Raw genomic sequence first — 24,288 nt, 5'->3', positions numbered from 1 at the left:
GACAAATAGTAGGGTGGTTGAATATCATGGGTGCCTGCTAAAACTAACTCTGGGGATTTCCTTACGGAATAGAATATTATTGTTGTCCATTTTGAAGGTGGCTAACTGAATCGCTCTATCCAGTCTCAGAGAGACTTTTATCAGTCATAGACTATGCCTGCAATATAGGCACAACCTTTACCCAGTACAGCCAGCAGGTTGATATGGCCTATACAGACAGGGAACAGACAGACTGGCAAGCAGTTAAAGTATGTATTCTTTTTGGAAGGGGATACATTTGATAGACATTAGGAATAGTCCAACACCAACGGATTGTATAATTGTGTCCTAATATGTGAATAACTATCAATTTAGAAGAACAGATAAAATAGCAGTGTCATTGTTTTGTTTCTTTAAATAACCTGACTAGTTTATCACGGGGTTGACGTGTCACTGTTTGGGGGATCTCACATGTAGGTAAAAAAACGTCATGCCAACTTGGTTTCTATTTCGATCACGTTCAAACGTCGCTCTGACGTTTACGGAAGACAGGTTATAAAGAAACACCAGGAGTCAGTCGGAGAGGCAGCAGTTTGCAGGCAGAACGAGAGTTTTAAGAATCAGAAGAACGCTCATTCACCGGCGAATTTATAACTTAAAACGTCGGCAACTAGCGTAGACGTAGTACTGTTACACGTAAGTACGTATGGCTTTTTATTTGATAAATAAGTAAGCCTCCGATTTATTAACTTAAACTTTGTTATTCAAGTTTTACTGTCCATAGTTGGTTTCCCAGTACGCGCCTGGTTGTAGACATTGATACAATTTCACAGAGATATGCTTGTTTTTGTAAGAAATCTTCCTAACAAGAATTTCGCATTAATGTGAAAAGCGTAACGTTATACTAAAATATGAAAATACTACATGTAATCTCTCAAAGTCGATATATATTTTACCTCGATATTGTGCCGAAAATCACTCCCCCTGCCAGAATTCTTATTTTTTTTCCTCTGGCCTCCATTGAATTATCCCCTCCAATAACCTTTGAACGGATTATATTAGAGACAGGAGGTTTGGCTCATTGGCTTTCTTAGAGGAGTATCTACACAATTAACATTTTTATTTTTGTCAAAAGATGCGTTTTGGATTGTACACACTACTATTTAAGACATTCTGGATAATTTAAAATAATTATAATTTGGTGGGTACTTGTATTTGTCCCATTTAACACATTTAGGCAGCTACAAGTGTGTGTTGAACATGTATGAGAATTGGAAATGTATATATTGTTTTGCGTGTCCCAACTCCAAGTGCTTTGCTCAAGGTCACATTTACATATTTTTCACCTTGGGGATTCAAACTAGCAACCTTTCAGTTACTGGCCCAAAGCCCTAACCACTATGCTACCTGTCACCTATTGATGTCATGTCAGACAGAGAACTCACAGGACAAAAGGGTGTGCCTCGGTATGTTGGCTTCCCATTTTTTGGCATCAGTTATGCCCTTTACCACAACAGGAGTGCTGCTGCTCTCTAGAGGCTTGTTTTAATGTTGTTTTTTTTCTCCAGTGAAAATTCTCATTCTCTATTCCCAATGTGCTGTTTAGGGGGGACTGTGCATTGCACTCATCCAGGAAAGTATACATTCATAAACTATATTTAAACCGCATAGCAGAACTTACAGATCAGTATTGTTGGATTTGTGTGATGGAGGATGTTGCAGCTATACACTCACTTCCTGTTCTGGTTTGTTTATTTTTGTTTAGGGAGATGGCAAACAGCAATGCCAATGGGACTACCAACAGTAATGTGAATGGGAGTGCCAAAGCTGGGCTGCCAGGGGATATGGATGGCATGGAGGACAGTGTGGAGTTCAGGCTGATGATGGCGTACGCCCAGAGGAGGAGACCTAGGGAGGTGTTGTGCCCGCTACCTCAAGGCACAGACACCCAGTCGGGTGGCACACAGACACTAGAGGGCCATGCAGACACATTTATAAAGAAGGAGGAGAAGAAGAAGAAGAAGAAGAAGAAGGGGATGAGAGTGAGGCTGCAGAGCTTGGTGAGCTGTATCCGACCCCACAGAGACAGTACAGCTGTAGCATCAGGACCACCAAGAACACCACCACCAACGGGCACCCAGAGGTCCTCCTTCAGATCCTTTGGCAACTGTGAGTTTGTATCAGGGGAAGGAGAGACGGGAGGCTTGTTTGATTGCATGTGTAGGTGTAATACACTGTTCCTTACATTTTAAAGTACGCTTCTTCTTTAGGCAGATGGTTTGTTGTCATGCCAAGCATACTAAAGCTGTGTATGTTTCGGGTTTAGTGAAAGATGAGCTGGAGGTGGTAGCTGACCGGTTGACTCAGATTGCTGACGGAGTGTGCTTAAGTTCTGGGGACCTGGAGACTGACGGAGAGGAAGGTATGAGACCAACTCAGCCGTCATATCTGGGATGTATTCATTAGGCACCAAATGGAAAAGGGACTGAAAATGGGAGGGAATACCTGAACTTGTCAAATAAGAATCGCAAGTAAAAATGCTTTTCTACGATGTGCCTTAATCAATACAACCCAGAACTCCTTTGTTTTTTTTAACCTATGACCTCTAACCCTTACCCTCTTACCACTGCCTATCAGATGCTATAGAGAGGCTGGTGGGGCTGCTGTTGAGAGGAGCGGGAGACAAACTCAATGAGGAGGTAAAGTATGGCAGGAAATATCAGTTCCCGTAGGTAGAACCTGTGTGATTGTGTAGTTCTCTGCACACTTGGTGTCACTCTACACACAGATAATATTAGTCTATCTGCAAGACAGGGTTCCCCTCACAAAGAGAAACAGGGAAAAATGGTGGTGCATTTATCATTCATTTTTCATCAAATGGGCATTCACCCAGAAAATACTTGTTGGGATTGGGGTGTAAACTTCACTGTCCTCTATCTTGTCCCTGGCAGGTCCTGAAGGACGCCTCTCTGTCCTCAGAGCTCTTTGGCTACAGCTTGTATGAGAGGACCATCTCCACCTTCCTCAGCAGACTTGGCCTGACCTCGGACCCCAGCACTGAGGGGTCACGCAAGGACCAAATCGCCCTGACTTGTGAGGTAATCATGACAGAATTACATTTACATAATACATTTTTTCCAACCCCTTTTCTAACTAATGGCCATTTCCCCAGACATATTTGAATATACTCCTGGACTAAAAAGCATGCTCAAGAATCCCTATTGAAAGTGTTTTTTACTCCAGGAATACGCTTAATCTGGGTCTTAGAAACTGTCCCTGTAAGTGCTTTACATTGTATGCGGCTAAATCACCCATTGGAGTACTACAAGCATGTATACCCATTGGTGCATGGCAGCCATTTTGTGTCAAGTCTCAACCCTCTGCTCCACCAGGTGACCAGTCGCCTGTCAGCGGTGGACAGCCTCCCTATGAGCCGGGTGCTGGGATTCGGAGCCAAATACCTGCAGGATCACTTCTCTTCCTGGGCCAAACAGCAGGGTGGATATGTACGTACATACAGAGATATATCGCCTGTAGTACTGGAGGTCCACCTTCTTGATCCTATCAATGATCTACAGCTGACAATATCATTGGTATTTTGTGAGATGTTGGTCAATACAGTTTTCATTTATCTCTCAACAGGAGGAAGCTTTTGTGAATGATGATGAGGAAGTCGACTGAGTCAGAGGGATTTTCCCCATCCTATACACCCATTGGTTCTTCCCGATTATCCACCCTTTTCCCAAAGTATGCTCTTGCGCACTTCCATGGATCAGAATTTCATTGGTGTAGTTATTTACTAAAGTGAGTTTCCACCATTATTAAATGCATGATGGGAAAGGGTGGAGAATTGGGATGTAGCCCTCTTCTAACCCCAACCCCTAGAGAAGTTTCAACTCAGGTTAATATATTGCTATTATTGCATGCCCAATTAACATTGATTTTGCACAAAGAAACATGCACATAGAAATATACTGTCTTCCAGAGCCATAGTATATAAGAAACTGCATCTCAAACCCCATTCTTTCGAATGATACATTGATATGATATAAGAATGTATATGAAAGTACAGTATTCAGGTGTTTTAGATAACATTTTAATTGGGACTATAGGAATGTAAAAAAATAGAAACATCTGTTGAATGAAACATATTTACTTGATTATTTTACTTCATATTTAGTTATTTACTTTATTTTTTGTAAGAATAATAATGAGACTGTCTACTATTGATGTAGCCTATACTGTCTGATCCAAATAATGTTTACATAAAGCAACATTACCAAAGATGTCAACATTTACATTTACATTTTACGTCATTTGGCAGACGCTCTTATCCAGAGCGACTTACAAATACCAGACCTCCAGGACTTATGTCCTCAGTTTATCCAGAGATTGAGCCACTATATGGTTAAACCATGACTGGACCAAAGACTGGGGCAGCTACTGTAGCCTACATATACTGTATGGAAGTGTGTCTATTCACACTGCTATATGGTCACACTGTCATTCTCTGTGTGCTGAGTCTATGCATTGGAATGTCTGACTTATTTGTTTAAGAATAATTAAACAAATTCCATGTTATGATTATAGTGTTCAATGTTAACACTGATTTAGACAGCTTTGTGACTGATTTGTTTCAATATTAATTTATTGAATAAAAATAGGTCTGCTGAAAAGACTCCTGACATTGTGTCAAATGATTTATATATTGAAATGCCATCTCAAGATCATCACGCACAGCATACCTGTACAGGAATGTCACTCATGTACAGGTATTGTGTACAGGTAGGTCACTCATGGAGGGAGGGGGGATTTCTTGGGGCCTGTGCTGAAATTAACCCAAACGGTTTCCTGCACCTGCTCAACCTTCTTACAGACAAGAACACACAAAAACAGTCCAGAGAGAGGACGCAGTGTCATCTATTCACACAATGTGGATTTCTCGGCGTTCCGTGGATTTCAACATGTAGGTAAAACGATGTTTCGCCTACTAAACACTTTGTTCGGTATCTCATCTGTGTTGCGCGCGAAGAAGACTCATCGTCGCTGTTGCCTGTGTGCCCGAAAGAGTGCGTGGTAATGTAAGGTTATGCACCAAAGTAGGAAGTACTCACCGATGCGCTACATTGCGTGATCGGCGTATCACCGTTAGCTGTGGATATCGGTAATAAATCAACACTGAGGACGAAGACAGTGGACAACAGTCAAGGGGAATTGTTCAACCCTCCCAGGATGTACCATTCGAAAGTCAAGGTAGTCCGAGCCGCCCGGAGGCATACATCTACTCCAAGCAGGAGTCTGGAGAACATCGAGGCGGTCTGGAGCAAGATCAGAGCGGACTCGTTACCAAACCTCGAAGAGAGAAGACCGGCGAAGGTGATGAACCCCGCGGAAAACGGCTGCCCTGGCCGCAGCAGTAGGAAAAGTGGGTTCAAGCCCCCGGATGTGAGGACCATATTCTCCCCCAGTGAGAGAGACTCCCGGATGAGGGGGGAGGGACACACCTTCCACCTAGGTCTTTCGGGCGCGTGGTGCGATGTTTGCTGCGTGTACATCCTCCACTTATCCCTGATGTGTTCAGGTGAGTTCTACAACTGTATTATTTTTCAGTTGAGATAGCTTGACTGTCTTAACTCCAATATCATATACTACAGCAGACAATATACTGGTTAACAGAGAGCCTCAAGGTCTGAAGCTTATCAATTTAATGACTTATCAACTGGATACCTAAACTGCCTTGTGAAAACTAGACTTTCTTACAGGCTCCATACACTCCCTTCAGAAAGTATTCATACCCCTTGGCTTATTCCACATTTTGCTGTGTTAAGCCAGAATTCAAAATAGATTTTTTTGGTCACCGATCTACGCACAATACCCCATAATGACAAAGTGAAACCATGTTTTTAGACATTTTTGCAAATGTATTAAGAGTGAAATACGTAAATATCTCAAATACCCAAGTATTCACACCCCTGAGTCAATACTTTGTAGAAGCACCTTTGGTAGCGCTGATTAAAGCTGTGTGTGTTTTCTGATTTAAGTCTCTAAGAGCTTTCCACACCTGGATTGTGCAACATTTTCCCATTATTCTTAAAAACAATTCTTCAAGCTTTGTCAAATTGATTGTTGATCATTGCTGGACAACCATGGAAAAAGTCAAGGGGTGGGAATACTTTATTTAGGCTGTACATGTTCAGAAAGGCATGGCTACGTACAGTCTACCCCTACACAGGGCCGGGCTCTACACACACACACTCACACCGTGTTGATAAACTGGTTTATACACTGTACCTTTGTACACATGCTTTCCTCTCAGCTCAGCTCTCTCTGCATTCTTCCACTGATAGGCACTCACTTCCTCAAGCTAATGTCCTAGGAACCTGTTACCTGATGATTGATAGTATATTCTTGTTACTCCTATCATTGCTGCATTACTCCCCACTGGGTAAAAACTGGTTGAATCAACATTGTTTCCACTCCATTTCAATCCCCCTAATCTATGTTATGATGTTGAATCAATGTGGAAAACTGATTGGATTTGCAAAAAGTCTTCAACTTAAGGTCATTTCTTTTAACCTAAATCCAATGACATGGTGACATGTTGATTTCACATTAGTTGACAACTCAACCAAATGTAAATCGAAACTAGACCTTGAACTGACGTCTGTGCCCAGAGTGGACCATTAGTCATCACACGTGTAAAAGCATTGCTTGTACATTGGTTTTAAAGCACCTCTCCACATTGTCATGTCATTCTGCAGTGGTCTGATACAGTTGCTTATAGGCCTATGTCACATTAACTTGTTGACTTATGCAATGTGATAGTCAAATGTCCAGTTGTGTCTTGACTAGTCTCTGAGAGTGGGTAAATGCATATGGTGTAAAATATTTCCTCCTCCACACATCTGGCATGGAATGGGTCAATCATGATTAAAACCCTAACTTGGCCATTATAACACTAACCTGGTCAATACAACCATAACCTATTTCAAGTTTTAATGTCACCTGCACAAGTACAGTGAACTGCCTTTCTTGCAAGCTCTAACCCCAACAATGTAGTAATACATAATGTTATACTAAAAATAGAACAAAAACAAGATAAAGAAATAAAACGATAAATTAGGCATACTAAATACAGGGTCAGTTCCAGTACCATATTTACAATGTGCAGGGATACTGGATCGATAGAGAATGAGATTGCGGTAATAATGATTAATAAGTGACTTATTGATGTAAGAGATATCTATGCATCTTTAGAGTTTAAGTTGGGAGTTAAACTTTTCCCATGGTGCCCCAAATTCCTAATGAGTTAATTGTTACATGATTCATTTAATCGAGTGACAATTAGTTGCTCAAATAAGTCAGATTAATGATAGTCACGACACAAGGCACACTTGTTAATTGAAATGCATTCCAGGTGACTACCTCATGAAGCTGGTTGAGAAAATGACAAGTAGGCAAAGGGTGGCTACTTTGAAGAATCTCAAATATAAAAAAATATTTTGATTTGTTCAACACTTTTTTGGTTATTACATGATTCCATGTGTTACTTCATAGTTTAAGTCGTCACTATTATTCTACAATGTATAAAACAGTACAATTAAAGAAAAACCCTTGAATGAGTAGGTGTGTCCAAACTTTTCACTGGTACTGTATGTTATGCACGCCTCTTGGAGGGAACGCAACACCCTGCTACACGCAACTGCCTTCCCTGTAGCTCAGTTGGTAGAGCATGGTGTTTGCAACACCAGGGTTGTGGGTTCGATTCCCACGGGGGGCCAGCACAGAAAAAAAAAAATGTATGAAATTGTATGAAATGTATGCATTCACTACTGTAAGTCGCTCTGGATAAGAGCGTCTGCTAAATGACTAAAATGTAAATGTAACTCCCCGTGGAGTGAAAGAGGTTGTCATGGCTGTCTGAAGAATGGGACCAAGGCGCAGCGTGTGTATCGTTCCACATTTTTATTATAACTGTGAAACTATGCAAGACATACAAATAAACAAAACGTGATGAAGAGGTAAAACATACACTTACTGAAAATAATCTCCCACAAAACCAGGTGGGAAAACAACCACTTAAATATGATCCCCAATTAGAGACAACGATGACCAGTTGCCTCTAATTGGAGATCATCCCAAAAAACCAGAAATACAACAACCAGAACCCCACAGAAATACATAAACTAGACAAAACCCCCAACAGAAAAAAGAAACTAGAACCAACATAGACAAACAAATTAGACAAAACCCTCTGTCACACCCTGACCTACTCTACCATAGAAAAATAGAAGCTTTCTATGGTCAGGACGTGACAGAGGTATGTGACTGTAGGTGCAGGTAAGGATGACTGAAAAAGAATTATACCATTAACAGGGAATTTATTTATTCCTTCACAGGATAATAATGGGGAAAGGGGCTGGACGGAACCAAAGAAATTAAAAGTTAGAGCCCCTTCTCCTACCTTACCTACCCACCCACAATTACCTAACTAGCCCCACCTGGCGCACTAACCAAAATACAGGGGATGGTCCACCCAGGTCTTACCTAGTGTGCATAGACAGACATACTATGGGCAGGACTTGCCTAAGCACTCAAGGTGCCTTCCCCCATCCCCCCTGGAAACAACAGAATACAAACGTAAGTAAACAATTTCAATATTCAAAAACACAGTCCTATTGGCACACACATACCTCAGAAGCAGCAGCTAGAAAATACTTAACAAAAACTGTCTGAGCAACAACCAACACAGGACAAAGAAGGTCTCTGAGCAACAACCAACACAGGACATATCAATCAGCTCCCCCCTAACAAAGGAACACTGGCTTTTCAAGCTGGAGAAGGAGTCTGCAATTACAGACAGCCGTATCCTTTGACGAGAGGGCAGGGTCAGCTCCAATCAGCTGCTTGGGGGAATCCAGGAAGCCATTTCCTGAAATACATACACACAAACCCACAACACAGAAACTGGGGAACGTAACACGCCCACCGCAAAACATGCAAGCTTACAGTTTGCATTAAAACCCAACATGTATCCCCAGTTACTAAACCCGTGAAAGTGTTGGCAACCACATTCGCCAAACCCTTCACATAGTATCCTTGTACAATCAGAGCCCACCGCATAAGGCTGCGGTTCTGATTGTACATTTGCTTCAAAAACACCAAAGGATTATGGTCCGTGAAGACCAGTATAGGCAAGGCACTGGAGCCCACATATAGTACCTCAAAACTGTAAGGCTAGCAATAAAGCCAGCGTCTCTTGTTCAATGGTGGAGTACCTTGACTGACACAAGTTCAACTTAGGGGAGAAGAAACTGACAGGCCGATCCACTCCCTCTTCATCTTCTTGCAAGAGAACTGCACCCACCCCCACTATACTAGCGACTACCTCCAACTTAAAAGGTTTGTCAAAGTTGGGGGCAGCAAGCACTGGGGCACTACAAAGTAGCGCTTTGGCGGACTCTAAAGCATAGTTACAGTCCTGGGACCACATATGTGGTACTTTGGGACTAAGCAGAGATGTAAGGGGAGCTACTACCGTCAAAGAATTCTTACAGAACGTACGGTAGTACCCTACCATCCCCAGGAATCTGAGCAACTGGCAGCGAGTTGTGGGAGCAGGAAAAGCAACAATTTCTTCCACTTTGCCAGTTACTGGGCGCACTTGACCTCGTCCCACCTGTTTCCCTAAGTCAGTCACAGTAGCCTTCCCAAACTCACACTTGGCCAAATTGATGGTTAAAGCATTCTCCAACCGCTGAAACACTTTAAAGTGGCGAGATGATCAGACCAAGTAGACGAATGAATCACATCGTCAAGGTAAGCAGTAAAATTTGTTACATCTGCAAACACAATATTAAGTAGGCACTGAAAAGTAGCAGGTGCATTACACTTTCCAAAGGGCATCACATTGTATTGTACGAAGTTATCAGGCGTAACGAAAGCTGAGATGTCAGAAGTGCAAGAGATCAGAGGCACCTGCCAATAACCTTTTAGCAAATCTAACTTACTAACGTAAGCAGCAGAGCCAATTCTATCAATGCAGTAATCTAAGCGATCTAGTGGAAAAGAATCAGACTTTAACTGCATTTACACCGCGATAGGCCGTACATAAGTGGGACGTACCGTCAGGCTTAGGAACCATACACGGGAAACTCCAGTAGCTGTTATTGGGTTTTGCCATGTCATTCTGTAATAAATAAGCTACCTCACTTTCCTTAGCGTTTACCTGGTACGGATGCTGACGAATAGGAGCAGCATTCCCCACATCCACGTCATGTTCCAAGATGGAAGTGCGACTTGGAACGTCCTGAAACACATTGAGAAAACAATTTATCAATAGGATCATTAGTTTGATCGTTATCCAAATGTTCCATTTGAGAGGGTAACTTTTTCAGCATCTCCGAATTACATAAGTGTTCACACTGCTGTAATGTATGGCGTAATTGCAGCCCACCCGCCTTATCCTCCTCCAGGTCCCAGCCAGGCTTCAGCACCACTGCAGCCACACTGGAGACGGCGGGCTGGACCGGCTTACCTGAGGAACTGTTGGGAGAATGACGCACATAATATGTTTTCAGCATGTTAACATGACACACGGGAAGAACGCCTACAATCTGGGGTCTTTATCACATCATTTGTGTCACTGAGTTTCTTTTCCACAAGATATGGCCAAGAAAAACATGCCGACAGAGATGAGCCAGGGATTGGGAACAAAACTAAAACTTTATCCCCTGGTGCAAAAGAACTGCCAACAGCCTCTGTCATAATGTAACTTCATACGCTTTTGAGACGAGGAAAGAGACTTTTGGGATAACGCACATGCGGCGTGCAGTCTCTCCCACATCTTACTGACATAATCCAATACATTTTTAGGGGCGCTACTGGGTGTAGGAGATAATGCTCCTTCAAAACTTTTAGCGGACCCCGTGGGGTGTGTCCAAACAAAAGGTCAGCAGGGCTGAACCCTAAGGACTCTTGTATTGTTTCCCTGATAGCAAATAGGACAAAGGGCACCCCCTCATCCCAATCAGTACTGGTATCCATGCAATACTTGCATAGCGTCGCCTTTAGCGTCTGATGCCAGCTTTCGAGAGCCCCTTGACTCTCTGGATGATACGGACTAGAGACCTGATGGGAAATACAGTGTCTTTAACACATTTGAGAATAGTTTTGACAAAGTTGGTCCCCTGATCAGTTTGGATTACTTTAGGGAGTCCATACGTAGAGAAGAATTTCACTAGTGCCTTCACCACAGTCTTAGCCGTTATAGTACGGAGAGGGATAGCCTCTGGGTATCGAGTAGCACTGCACATTGTTAGTAAGAACTGGTTACCTGACCTGCTTTTCGGCAACGGACCAACACAATCGATCACTCATTCAAACGGTTCCCCCACCACAGGAATCAGGCAGAGTGGCGTACGAGGAACTGTGATTCGCTTTTCCAGTGAGTTGACATACATGACATGTTTCACAAAATTGGACATCAGACTTCAAACCTGGCCAGATCCCCAAATGTCCGGACCACTCCTGGTCATGGGCGAGTGACAGAACCTGCTGTCGGAACAACAACTTGATTAACTTCACTCCAGTCACTAACAGTGTCATGAGCTCCCCATTTACGCATCAAAACTCCTGCTTCCATAAAGTAGGCGGTCTCCCTAGTTTTAGCTTCCTCAATGGAAATTACCGAAGCAAAACACTTGAAGACTAGTTTCTCCTTTTTGACTTGGGGAAAAAATACTGCCCCCTAGCCCCAACAGGTTAAGGAAACACAACCAGCAGACATAAACATAGCATAGATAGGATCCGGTTTCCCAAATGCTGAATCAATAACTCGGGCCAACGGACGAGCCAAAGACTGGACTAAACCCATTCTTTTCAATTTAGGGGTGGTGACAGGCACTGTTCCGGTTTATTTTTCAAAACCAGGCAGTCCGCAATCACGTGACCCTTTTGGTGACAGTAAAAACATTCACGGATCTCATGAAAAGGCTTAGGATTGTTGGAGGAAAAGCGACCCGAACAAGGCACTGATGATGTAATCATTCAGCTTTCAAAACGAGGCGCACCAAAGACAGTCTTGTGGGTCAAAGCGTACTCATCTGCCAACACTGCTGCCTCGACCAATGTCACCACTTTCTGTTCATTTAAATGAACTACAATTCTACCAGGGAAGTTGTTTTTAAAATCCTCCAACAGCATCAACTCCCGAATATCAGCAAAGGTGTTAGCTTTGCTGGCTGAACACCATCAATTAAACAGAGACTTTGTCCATTGCAAACTCAACAAAAGTAGAGTGAGGGTTTTTTGTGGTTCCTGAAGCACTGCCTATAAGCTTCAGGCACCAACTCATAAGCCCGCAACATGGTTGTTTTAACTATATCGTACTGTAAACTGTCTTCCAGGGAGAGAGCAGCTACTACTTCCTGGGCTTTCCCAGACAATTTACATTGTAACAGGAGCAGCCAAACCTCGAGTGGCCAATGCAGCGCAGCTGCCACACGCTCAAACGCAGAGAAACAGGAATCAACTTCCGACTCCTGGAATGGAGGGACTAAAGCAATATTTTTATTCACGTCGAAGTGGGCTTGATGACAGGAAGGTTGTGGAGTCGCACTGACGCCAGCGTCTAGCTCCAGTTGTCAGATCCTCACCTTGTCAATTTCCATTTTCCTAATTTCTAAATCAAAACGCATCTGTCCATCTTTTTGCTCCATTTCCAAACGGGCCAGCCTCACCTTTAGCCTAGCGGTCCCTTCTGAACGACCTGAAGCAGAAGATAAAGGATCATATTGGGGCAATGTAAAGGGGGTACGAGCAACCCCTTCCTCCACCCCATCCAACGTGGCATCGCAAGGTCTACCCGTCATCTCTCCTGAAGCCTCCCTCTTGTCATCTTTCAATGAGAAAATTTGTTCTCTCCTTAAGCCCCACCTGACTTGCACCTAAAGCTCAGCCTTCAGGGCTTTCTCAGGGACGGAGAGTCCATGTTGTTCAGCTATAGCGCAAATGTCTACTTTACGCAACCCCACCAAACTCAGAGGGCACTTCAATAAACTGGGAGACTGCAGCCTACTGAACACACGCAAACTAAACAAGTCACCCAAACTCACAACCTACCATCACACCTCAATCACGAGAGCAGCAGGGTCTGGTGGGTTTAATGGATCCCAGATGAGCCCCCATTATGTTACGCACACCTCTTGGAGGAGGGAACACAACACCCTGCTACACTCAACTCCCCGTGGAGTGAAAGAGGTATGTGACTGTAGGTGTGGCTAAGGATGACTGAGACAGAATTATACCGTTAAAAGGGAATTGATTTACTCCTTCACACAGTAATATGGGGAAAAGGGGCTGGACGGAGCCAAAGCAATGAAAATCAAAGTTAAAGAGCCCCTTCTACCTACCCACAACTTACCTAAATGGTAAATAGTGTGCCAAGTGCACCACCTGGCACACTAACCAAAATACAGGGGATGGTCAACCCAGGTCTTACCTAGCGTGCATAGACAGACACGCATAGACAGACACATATATGTATGCCCACAGGCCTCTTGCCTAAGCACTCCCAAGGTGCCTTCCCTCATCCCCCCTGGGAACAAAAACAGAATAATACAAACATAAGTAAACAATTTCAATAATCATAAACACTGTGTCCTATTGGCGCACACATAGCTCAGAAGCAGCAGCTACAAAATACGTAACAAAAACTGTCTGAGCAACAACCAACACACGACATCACAGACGCGCTCTCTGAGCAACAACCAACACAGGACATATCAATCAGCTCTTTCCCCTCCTAACAAAGGAACACTGGGCTTTTTAAGCTGGAAAAGGAGTAATACAGTAAAGATGCTGTAGGAAACAGGTACAAAAGTATCTATATCCACAGTAAAACAAGTCCTATATCGACATAACCTGAAAGGCCGCTCAGCAAGGAAGAAGCCACTGCTCCAAAACCGCCATAAAAAAGCCAGACTACGGTTTGCAACTGCACATGGGGACAAAGGTCGTACTTTTTGGATAAATGTCCTCTGGTCTGATGAAACAAAAATAGAACTATTTAGCCATAATGACCATCGTTATGTTTGGAGGAAAAAGGGGGAGGCTTGCAAGCTGAAGAACACCATCCCAACCGTGAAGCTCGGGGGTGGCAGCATCATGTTGTGGGGGCGCTTTGCTGCAGAAGGGACTGGTGCACTTCACAAAATAGATGGCATCATGAGGGAGGAAAATTATGTGGATATATTGAAGCAACATCTCAAGACATCAGTCAGGAAGTTAAAGCTTGGTCGCAACCGGGTCTTCTAAATGGACAATGACCCCAAGCATACTTCCAAATTTGTGGCAAAATGACTTAAGGACAACAAAGTCAAGGTATTGGAGTAGCCATCACAAAGCCCTGACCTCAATCCTATAGAAAATGTGTGGGCAGAACTGAAAAAGCGTGTGCGAGCAAGGAGGCCTAAAGACCTGACTCAGTTACACCAGTTCTGTCAGGAGGAGTGGGCCAAAATTCACCCAACTTATTGTGGGATGCTTGTGGAAGACTACCCGAAAAGTTTGACCCAAGTTAAACAATTTAAAGGCAATGCTACCAAATACTAATTGAGTGAATGTAAACTTCTGACCCACGGGAAGGTGATGAAAGAAATAAAAGCTGAAATAAATCATTCTCTCTACTATTATTCTCACATTTCACATTCTTAAAATAAAACAGGGAATTTTTACTAGGATTAAATGTCAGGAATTGTGAAAAACTGAGTTTAAATGTATTTGGCTAAGGTGTATGTAGACTTCCCGACTTCAACTGTAAATGTGATATTTCAGTTTTATATTTTTTATAAATTAGCAAAAATGTCTTAACCTGTCTTTGCTTTGTCATTATGGGGTATTGTGTGTAGATTGATGAGGAGAAAAAACTATTTTGGAATAAGGCTGTAAAGTAACAAAATGTGGAAAAAGTCAAGGGGTCTGAATACTTTCCAAAGGCACTGTATGTGTGTATGTGTTGGGATATATGGACAGTATGTGGATAAAATATGTACTCTATCTGAAGAATACGTAGCATACAATAGTATATGTTCAGCAATAGTTGAATAGGATGGACCGGACGAGAATACACTATATTCATATGAAATGGGTAAAACAGTATGTGAACATTATTAAAGTGACCAGTGTTCCATGTCTATGTACATTGGGCAGCAGCCTCTAAGGTAACCATGTCGTAGCCGGCTAGTGACAGTGACTAAGTTCAGGGCAGGGTACTGGGTGGAGGCTGGCTAGTGATGGCTATTTAACAGTCTGATGGCCTTGAGATAGAAGTTGTTTTTCGGTCCCAGCTTTGATGCACCTGTACTGACCTCGCCTTCTGGATGATAGCGGGGCTCGGGTGGCCTTGATGATGTTCTTGGCCTTCCTGTGACACAAGGTGCTGTAGATGTCCTGGAGGGCAGGCAGCGTGCCCCCGGTGATGCGTTGGGCAGACCGCACCACCCTCTGGGGAGCCCGGCTGTTGCGGACGGTGCAGTTGCCATACCAGGCGTTGATACAGACCGACAGGATGCTCTCAATGGTGCACCTGTAAAAGTCTGTGAGGTTCCTAGGTGCCAAGCCTAATTTCTACAGCCTCGTGAGGTTGAAGAGGCGCTTCTGCGCCTTCTTCACCACGCTATCTGTGTGGGTGGACCATTTCAGATTTTCAGTGATGTGTATGCCGAGGAACTTGAAGCTTTTCACCTTCTCCACTGTGGCTCCGTAGATGTGGATGGTGGCTTGCTCCCTCTGCTGTCTCCTGAAGCCCACATTCAGCTCCTTCCTTTTATTGACGTTGAGGAAGAGGTTCTTTTCCTGGCACCACTCCGCCAGGACCCTTGCCTCCTCCCTGTAGGCTGTCGCGTTGAGTTGGAGGTGTGCGTGGCCATGCATTCATGGGTGAACAGGGAGTACAGGAGGGAGCTGAACACGCACCCTGTGTTGAGGATCAGCGTAGTGGAGGTGTTGTTGGCTACCTTCACCACCTGGGGGCGGCCCGTCAGAATGTCCAGGATCCAGTTGCACAGGGCGGGATTCACACTCAGGGCCCCGAGCTTGAAGTACTATGGTGTTGAAGCCTGAGCTGTAGTTATTGAACAGCATTCTTACATAGGTGTTTTTCTTGTCCAGATGGATAGTGCAGTGTGCAGTGCGATGGCGATTGTATCACCCATGGATAAATTGGGGCGGTATTTACAATGAGGGAAAAAAGTATTTGATCCCCTGCTGATTTTGTACGTTTGCCCACAGACAAATAAATTGTAATGGTAGGTTTATTTGAACAGTGAGAGACAGAATTACAACAAAAAAATCCAGAAAAACGCATGTCAAAAATGTTATAAATTGATTTGCATTTTAATGAGGGAAATAAGTATTTGACGCCCTCTGCAAAACATGACTTAGTACTTGGTGGCAAAACCCTTGTTGGCAATCACAGAGGTCAGATGTTTCTTGTAGTTGGCCACAGATTTTCTATGGGATTAAGGTCTGGAGACCGTCTAGGCCACTCCAGGACCTTAATGTGCTTCTTCTTGAGCCACTCCTTTGTTGCCTTGGCCGTGTGTTTTGGGTCATTGTCATGCTGGAATATCCATTTTCAATGCCCTGGCTGAGGGAAAGAGGTTCTCACCCAAGATTTGACAGTACATGGCCCCGTCCATCGTCCCTTTGATGCGGTGAAGTTGTCCTGTCCCCTTAGCAGAAAAACACCCCCAAAGCATAATGTTTCCACCTCCATGTTTGACGGTGGGACGGTGTTCTTGGGGTCATAGGCAGCATTCCTCCTCCTCCAAACACGGCGAGTTGAGTTGATGCCAAAGAGCTCCATTTTGGTCTCATCTGACCACAACATTTTCACCCAGTTGTCCTCTGAATCATTCAGATGTTCATTGGCAAACTTCAGACGGGCATGTATATGTGCTTTCTTGAGCAGGGGGACCTTGCGGGCGCTGCAGGATTTCAGTCCTTCACGGCGTAGTGTGTTACCAGTTGTTTTCTTGGTGACTATGGTCCCAGCTGCCTTGAGATCATTGACAAGATCCTCCCGTGTAGTTCTGGGCTGATTCCTCACCGTTCTCATGATCATTGCAACTCCACGAGGTGAGATCTTGCATGGAGCCCCAGGCCGAGGGAGATTGACAGTTCTTTTGTGTTTCTTCCATTTGCGAATAATCGCACCAACTGTTGTCACCTTCTCACCAAGCTGCTTGGCGATGGTCTTGTAGCCCATTCCAGCCTTGTGTAGGTCTACAATCTTGTCCCTGACATCCTTGGAGAGCTCTTTGGTCTTGGCCATGGAGGAGAGTTTGGAATCTGATTGCTTCTGTGGACAGGTGTCTTTTATACAGGTAACACGTTGAGATTAGGAGCACTCCCTTTAAGAGTGTGCTCCTAATCTCAGCTCGTTACCTGTATAAAAGACACCTGGGAGCCAGAAACCTTTCTGATTGAGAGGGGGTCAAATACTTATTTCCCTCATTAAAATGCAAATCAATTTATAACATTTTTGACGTGGGTTTTTATGGATTTTTTTGTGGTTATTCTGTCTCTCACTGTTCAAATAAACCTACCATTAAAATTATAGACTGATCATTTCTTTGTAAGTGGGCAAACGTACAAAATCAGCAGGGGATCAAATACTTTTTTCCCTCACTGTATCCCTGTCATTCACACAGAACCATTGGCCTTATAGGCCCAAATGGTCACCTAGGCCTGTGGGCCTCGTCCAAATCCATTTACATGGAGAGGTGAGAAGTTGGTGAAATCAGATTAGACACAGAGGAGATGGTGGATTAACATGACCATTCATTCACCACAGGGAAATGTTAGAGACCTGTTGTGCTCCTGGATTGGAAATAACTTGTAATAATTCCCCATAACTAGATCAGCTTTCATTCATTTGTGTGTGTGTGTGTGTGTGTGTGTGTGTGTGTGTGTGTGTGTGTGTGTGTGTGTGTGTGTGTGTGTGTGTGTGTGTGTGTCTGTGTGTGTGTGTGTGTGTCTGTGTGTGTGTGTGTGTGTGTGTGTGTGTGTGTGTGTGTGTGTGTGTGTACTTGCCTGCCTGCGTGTGTGTTTGCCCTAGCGCCCAGCTGCTGTTTGTGCAGGTGCAGTGACAGTGTGGTTCCAGAAGACACTACCCTCTGTGAAAGGTTAATGACCCATCACAATGACCTCACACTATGTATTACTATCCTTGTGGGACCTAAAATGTATTTCAATTCATAATCCTATTTACCCTAAACCTGACCTTAACCCCTGACTCTAACCCTAACTCCTTCACCTAACCTCTAACCCCTAACCCTAATTGTACTATAACCCTTAACCTAACCCCTAAAATAGCCTTTGTTCTTGTGGGGTCCTGGGAAATGTCCCCACGAGGGAGAATTATGCTTGTTTTATTATCCTTGTGGGGATATCCGGTACTCACGAGGATAGTAACTCTCACACACACACACACACACACGCACACACAGGGTGAATGGGGGAGCGACAGTAAGGGGAGGGACTAGCACAGGCCAGACATGACACAGAAAAGCCAGACAGGGCAGGATAGCGAGAGAGAGGGAGAGAAAGAGAGAGGGAGAAAGAGGGTAGAGAGGGGCCAGAGTGAAAGACAGTCTGGGATTTGCAGGACCTGGGCAACCTTATGTTGGATATGCGCAGCGCTCTCTGCAAAATGGAGCCCAGTATGTATGAGTTGGAATCTGGGTGTGTGAGCGTATGAGTGTGTGTGAGCTCTGTGTGAGGGAATGAGCAATGGGGCTGGCTAAAGGATTTGGGAGGACTCTGAGGAGGTTATCTGGTTTCTTCTTCCGCGTTCCCAAACTGATCCGCCGCTCTGGACACCTGGAACTAAGCCTGCTTTGGAGGAACTCTGGTGAGTTTGTGGGTGTATGTGGGAGTGTGTGGGCGTGTGTGTATATATGCATGTGTGTGTGTGTGTGTGTGTGTGTGTGTGTGTGTGTGTGTGTGTGTGTGTGTGTGTGTGTGTGTGTGTGTGTGTGTGTGTGTGTGTGTGTGTGTGTGTGTGTGTGGGAGTGTGTGTATATATGTGTGTGTGTGTGTGTGCGTGCGTGTGTGTGTGTGTGTGTGTGTGTGTGTGTGTGTGTATACATACGTTTGTTTATGCGAGTGTGTGTATGTGGGCCTGTGTTCAGCCAACCCCAGAGCATGGCGGTAAGGCAGACAGACTGTTTGGTGTCACGAAGAGGCCATGAGCTGAGAGATAAAACAAGTGTATAAACACATTGTTTAGGGACCTACAGTTCAGGTCCACAGATGCAGTGTTGAGTCCACAGACAGATCACTCAATGTCATCCCTGACCTGTCATGAAACACGCAAGACTCAGCGCAAACACTTTGTGTGGAAGGCAGGCAAACAGACAGACAGACTCTGCAGAGAGACCGAAAGACAGAGGAAGTGATACCGGTGAGAGGGAGAGTGGAAGAGAGATGGAAAGATATGCGCGTTCCATAGTTAAGTGTGTGTGCATTCAGTTAGGTGTTTCACAGCCATGTGTGAAAAAGCTCATAAGTGCTGAGGGAATGGGTTTAGTCCCGTCGCTGGTATCTATGTGAAACTGATTACCGTTTACTGAGGAAAAACAACACTACCACAGTGGAATGACAACCCTTCCGTCTCCTCCACTGACAGTCAGCACGGTCTGAGACCACCTGCTGTCCTGGCAGTGTGTATGTGTGTTTTAGTGCGGTGTGTTTTGTTAGTGGGGGCCTGAGTGGAGCCGGATAGGAATGAGAGACGTGGAATTCAGAATTGAAGTCTCCGACTGTAGAATGTGGAACTGAGAGGGCTGTTAAGTATGCGCAATGCTGCTTCAAAAAGGAGATCTATTTTCTGTTGTCTAAAGAAAGCGCAGGAACAAATACAACGCACCACCTGTCTGGACTCGCCACACAAATACACAGCTCTCCAGCCCCAGACCATTCTACTCCTATTACAGTCCGGTACTAAACAGTGTTGTCCTATTGTGTTGCTCCATCCAGATCCTTAGTGTCATACCAACTGCTTGAGTAAATTGATCACGTCGACCCATAGCCCAGATACAGCCATTGTACCTACTGAAACACTAGGCTTCACTCCAGCTTTGATTACAGGATAAGAAAACTATATCTCTCTCTCTCTCTCTCGCTCTCTCTCTCACACACACAAACACGCACACACTCCATCCCCAAACACGCACACAGGTCTACCTGGTCACAGCGGGACTCCAAGGAGAATAGGCTTGAGTACTGTCATGTCCTCTGCAACCACACGGTGTCCTCTGGGTGAAGGTCTGGCCCTCTCTTACTTGCTTTTAAAACCAAGGCTATGGTCTTTACATGTTGGGAGTGGTACTGCAAGATGTGTGTGTGTGTTGTAGGGAGGGGGAGGCCGAGTTTGGCTGAATCGGCTCTTGGCACGTCAGTGAGAAGGTCGCCACAGGCTCCTTATCTCTCCTCCCAGCACACAGAGACATGGTTAGACGGCCAGCTCTAAATACTACACCCAGCTGACACTGGCTAGGCTCAGGGGCGAGTGGTGTTGGTACGCATCTGTTTGTGGAGTGTGTTGTTGTTCTTCGTGGGAGTGTGGGAAGATGCTGACTTGCGCTCTGTTCTCCTCTCAGCTCCACTGATTAAGTCTGATCGATTGGTTTTGCCTGGCTGATTACAGGAAGGGCTATTATCAACGAGACAGCACAGCTATACTACGCATACAGACACATGCGCACGCACGCACGCACGCACGCACACACACACACACACACACACACACACACACACACACACACACACACACACACACACACACACACACACACACACACACACACACACACACACACACACACACACACACACACACACAACACTCCCCACAGGCCCAGGAGACTCCCAGAGAAAAAAAAAGTGCTTAACTCATCAGACAGTCAGTGAAAATCATCATCAGATGTCAGTCTTTTGCAGTTGTGTAAGACATGGAAGCGTGTTTCTTTCTCCTCACTGGGGCGAGACAAATCTCCTCTAAGTTCATGCATCACAGGCAGAGTGCCTTATGTCTGATGACATAGCCTGTGGTGGTGTTTGTTATTATGTCATGGCGTCGTGGACGGACAGTGTAACGTTTCCTCTCTGGTTCTGTCCCAGCGCCAGGGCCTAGCTGAGACAATGCTCAGGCTTTGCCTCATTGTATCGAGAGCTACAGAGGGTTAGCGAGTGTTAGGGCAGGAAGCCTAGCAGACAAGAGCTGACCACCCTCTTTGTGTGCTGGTGAGCTCAGAGAGGAGCATCCCTGGCCTACACACACACACACACGTACGCACACACTCTCTCGCACGCACGCTCGGACACGCACACTCTCTCTCTCCCCCTCCGCCTCTCCCTCTCTCTTCTCTCCTACTGTCTGTGTGTCCATCACTGTGACCCACTGAGCCTCCATTTGACAGGCAAATCACCCACTCAGCACTACCATACAGAGAGAGTGGGAGGGGGAGACCGAGAGTGAGTGGGCGAGTGTGAGAGAGAAAGCGAGAGAGAGTGGTAGCAGCTAGGCAAATGAGTCTCTGTGTAGGTCTGGGCTGGCGAGGGAGGTGGGGGTTCCCAGTCCATACAGGCTATTGTTCCTGATGCTTGTTGTGCCTGTGTGTAAGAGAGTGAGTGCGTGGAAGCTGGGCCTGTTCCTACTGGCCAGTGGTGGTACAGTGTAGGCAGTGGTCAAGGAGTATTGGTTGGCAGACAGAGCAGTGAGGGAGAGCTTCAGAGAGAAGAGTGTGTGAGGCAGGAGGGAAATGGTGTGCTGGTCGGGGATGGGAGCAGCCATCTGTAAACTGTCGGTGAAGCTCAGCCGGCAGGTGAAGAGGAGGTCCTCAGGTAAGAGAGGAAACACAAACACACACACACACTCCACTCTGTTCCTGTACACCAGTGCTAACCGTGAGGACTTGCTGGATGTTCTGTACTCTGCAGAGGGAGTGTCACAGTGATGTGTAATGTATTCTGTGTTATTAGCCGTCTCTCCCTGTCTCTCCTCCGTACTGAGTTATTTCTAAGTGGGCTGCTGGATGCCGGCCAAGCCAGCGCAGAGAACGAGAGGAGGAAAGAGAAAGAAAGAGAGTACATGTTCGAGATTCCTTCAACCTTTTGTTCTGCCGTGGCGGAGTTACAGTATGCATGGGAGGAAGTTTGTGTGTCACTGTAGACTTTTCCCAGCCTGTCAGACAGACCCGATTGAATGGCAGCGGAACAGTTCCTCTTGTTCTTTGTCATTCCAATGTATTATACAATGTTTACACTTTTCTTGCACTTGGAATAGTTGGAATCGTAGCTTTTGTTTCACTTGACTGAGCTGAATGTTGAGAGCTCAGATGAACGGTGTTTGAATGTTGACTGTGAATGGGGTCAGTATGAGTGTTTGCATACTGTGGACAACCTCATTTCCATCCCGTCCTCTCTCTCCAGACACAACACAACCTCACCTGGTTACTGCTGTTGCTGGAGACCCGAGCCTGGAGTCCCAGGGAATACTCGCGTGGCCGTTTGGGGTTGCGTTACAGATTAAATTCGTTAGTGTCTGGGTTATACATGAGTTATTTGGTTATGGATTAAACCTGTTAGGGGTTGGCTGCATATTTAACAAAGTACTTGTGACCTGAGTGAATCCACGGGTTTCTGTTCATGATCACGCTGCTATTGACTCAAACACAGACGGAAATACTTGAAATCCTCCTGGCAAGGAAGTGGCAAGAGTCTTCAAGAGGTGGAAGAATAACTGGAAGTATGAAATGAGGGTATTTTGGTGCGGTGTTAAACACCGCCCGCTCTGTTAACACTCACCGTGAGGTAATGCAGGCTCTATGAGTCTGCAAGGTCGGGTCAGAGTGGGCTCTTCACAATTATTTAACAAGCTCCTCTCCTCCTGCTCCAGGGTGTAAGTATACGTGTCACCCAGAGTGTCGAGAGCGAGTGTCATTGGACTGTCACCCCGGTGGTCCTGTTGCCGTTGACACCCCCCTCAGACAGGACCACCTTAACAACAACACACCGGCCATTGTGAGTACCCACCTTCTCTCTCACTCCCTCTGTGTGTCTGTGTTGTCTAATTAAAGGGTCAACACTTTGTTCCATGAGATGAGTGCTGATATTATGTTCTGTGACTGTCACATTAGGACTGTATTTCGTGTGTTTCACCACAAGGGGGCGTTAGAGTGCATAGAATGAGTGTTCTTCCTGCCTGTGATTACAGTGAGGGACTGAGATGTTGTTCACTAATGTACCACCAGATGACGCTCTCTCTGTCTCTATACTGTATCTCTTGTCATAGAACTCTTGGCTGGAGTGAGTGACTGTTTGGGGGATGTGTTGCTCTTAGGGTTTTTTGGGGGGGATAAATGGCTTGACTCTGAGTACTCTGATGGTATCATACTGAAGGGTGCGTGTTTGGGATTAGCTAGGTGGGGCCAAAGCTTTGAGACCAGCTCTCCATGTGATTCTCTATATAATAGGAAAGGGAAAGGGGGGACACCTAGTCAGTTGTACAACTGAATGCCTTCAACTGAAATGTGTCTTCCACATTTAACCCAACTCCTCTGAATCAGAGAGGTGCGGGGGGGGGCTGCCTTAATCGACATCCACGTCTTCGGGGCCCGGGGAACTCAAGGGCAGAATGACAGGTTTTTACCTTGTCAGCTCGGGGATTCGATCCAGCAACCTTTCGGTTACTGGCCCAATGCTCTAACCACTAGGCTAATAGCCCTGGAGTCATCGTGTGTGTGTGTGTGTGTGTGTGTGTGTGTGTGTGTGTGTGTGCATGCATGCGCATTCTAAACTACCTGGTCCTGTAGCACACCCAACAGCAACATGAGCCGGCTGTCACGTATAGCGGGGGTTGTGTTGGGTGGCCTCACACACATTTCTGTCCTCTGTGGTCCCAGGGGAATCCAAGGGTGTGTGTGTGTGTGGGGGCCCTGTCCCGAAGTCCCTGAGCCTTGGTCAACTTCACGTACGCAAGCATGCACACCCATACACACACACACACTACTCTCGTGTGTGATGGATGGATGGATGGATGGAATGAGTGAGGGCATTACGCCATATAGACACACCTCTGTGGATCATATGCTATTATGACACAAGGCGAGACCTAGATGCAGACACAGGAGGCAGATGGTTGGAGTCTAACAATGTTTATTAATCCAATAGGGTAAGGCAAGAGAATGGTCATGGACAGGCAAAAGGATCAAAACCAGTTCAGAGTCCAAAAGGTACCGAAGG

General features: G+C 45.3%; 2 protein-coding genes and 1 long non-coding RNA gene across 11 annotated transcripts in view; 2 read left to right on the top strand and 1 right to left on the bottom strand.

Annotated features, from left to right (window-relative positions):
• Positions 1-463: 463 nt before the first annotated feature.
• On the top strand, positions 464-4,657 carry LOC106609252 (apoptosis facilitator Bcl-2-like protein 14). 7 transcript variants are annotated; one of them, XM_014207840.2, is made up of 8 exons: positions 496-675; positions 1,586-1,612; positions 1,745-2,148; positions 2,306-2,401; positions 2,617-2,678; positions 2,931-3,077; positions 3,372-3,485; positions 3,622-4,657. In XM_014207840.2, exons 3-8 carry the CDS (start codon positions 1,749-1,751, stop codon positions 3,658-3,660), a joined length of 858 nt encoding a protein of 285 aa, XP_014063315.2. In that variant the 5' UTR covers positions 496-675; positions 1,586-1,612; positions 1,745-1,748; the 3' UTR covers positions 3,661-4,657. The 7 variants fall into 7 exon arrangements, with proteins under 7 accessions (XP_014063313.2, XP_014063314.2, XP_014063315.2 ...); XM_045721924.1 differs by having other exon boundaries at positions 536-675; positions 1,586-1,616; XM_014207841.2 differs by having other exon boundaries at positions 537-679.
• Positions 4,658-4,872: 215 nt separating this feature from the next.
• Positions 4,873-24,288, top strand: part of LOC106609251 (ras association domain-containing protein 3) — a 57,623-nt gene continuing 38,207 nt past the window's right edge. Inside the window, exons 1-2 of one of the 3 annotated variants that reach the window (XM_014207831.2) lie at positions 4,873-5,560; positions 22,943-23,067. In XM_014207831.2, the coding sequence (XP_014063306.1) occupies positions 5,212-5,560; positions 22,943-23,067 (474 nt within the window). In that variant the 5' untranslated portion in view covers positions 4,873-5,211. Of the gene's footprint in view, positions 5,561-18,612; positions 18,896-21,608; positions 21,889-22,942; positions 23,068-24,288 lie in introns of those variants that run through there. The other 2 variants (XM_014207832.2, XM_014207834.2) reach the window with 2 other exon arrangements.
• LOC106609253 (uncharacterized) lies at positions 8,242-20,360 on the bottom strand. The gene is made up of 3 exons (XR_006770635.1): positions 20,230-20,360; positions 10,208-10,524; positions 8,242-8,911 (listed from the first exon to the last, which is right to left on the bottom strand). It is a non-coding gene; the product is annotated as an uncharacterized lncRNA (long non-coding RNA).

Source organism: Salmo salar, chromosome ssa07 (assembly GCF_905237065.1).
Source record: "Salmo salar chromosome ssa07, Ssal_v3.1, whole genome shotgun sequence".
Classification (NCBI taxonomy): Eukaryota; Metazoa; Chordata; class Actinopteri; order Salmoniformes; family Salmonidae; genus Salmo; species Salmo salar.
Note: the sequence above shows the minus strand (reverse complement) of the source record. Positions and strands in the feature narration are given on the sequence as shown.

Bases quoted from the DNA above. Each gene is read 5' to 3' on its own strand.
- LOC106609252 (XM_014207836.2), top strand. From the start codon at position 1,686: ATGGAGGATGTTGCAGCTATACACTCACTTCCTGTTCTGGTTTGTTTA. The intron at 2,679-2,930 runs GTAAAGTATGGC...TGTCCCTGGCAG, and splicing joins GAGACAAACTCAATGAGGAG to GTCCTGAAGGACGCCTCTCT. The intron at 3,078-3,371 runs GTAATCATGACA...CTGCTCCACCAG, and splicing joins AAATCGCCCTGACTTGTGAG to GTGACCAGTCGCCTGTCAGC.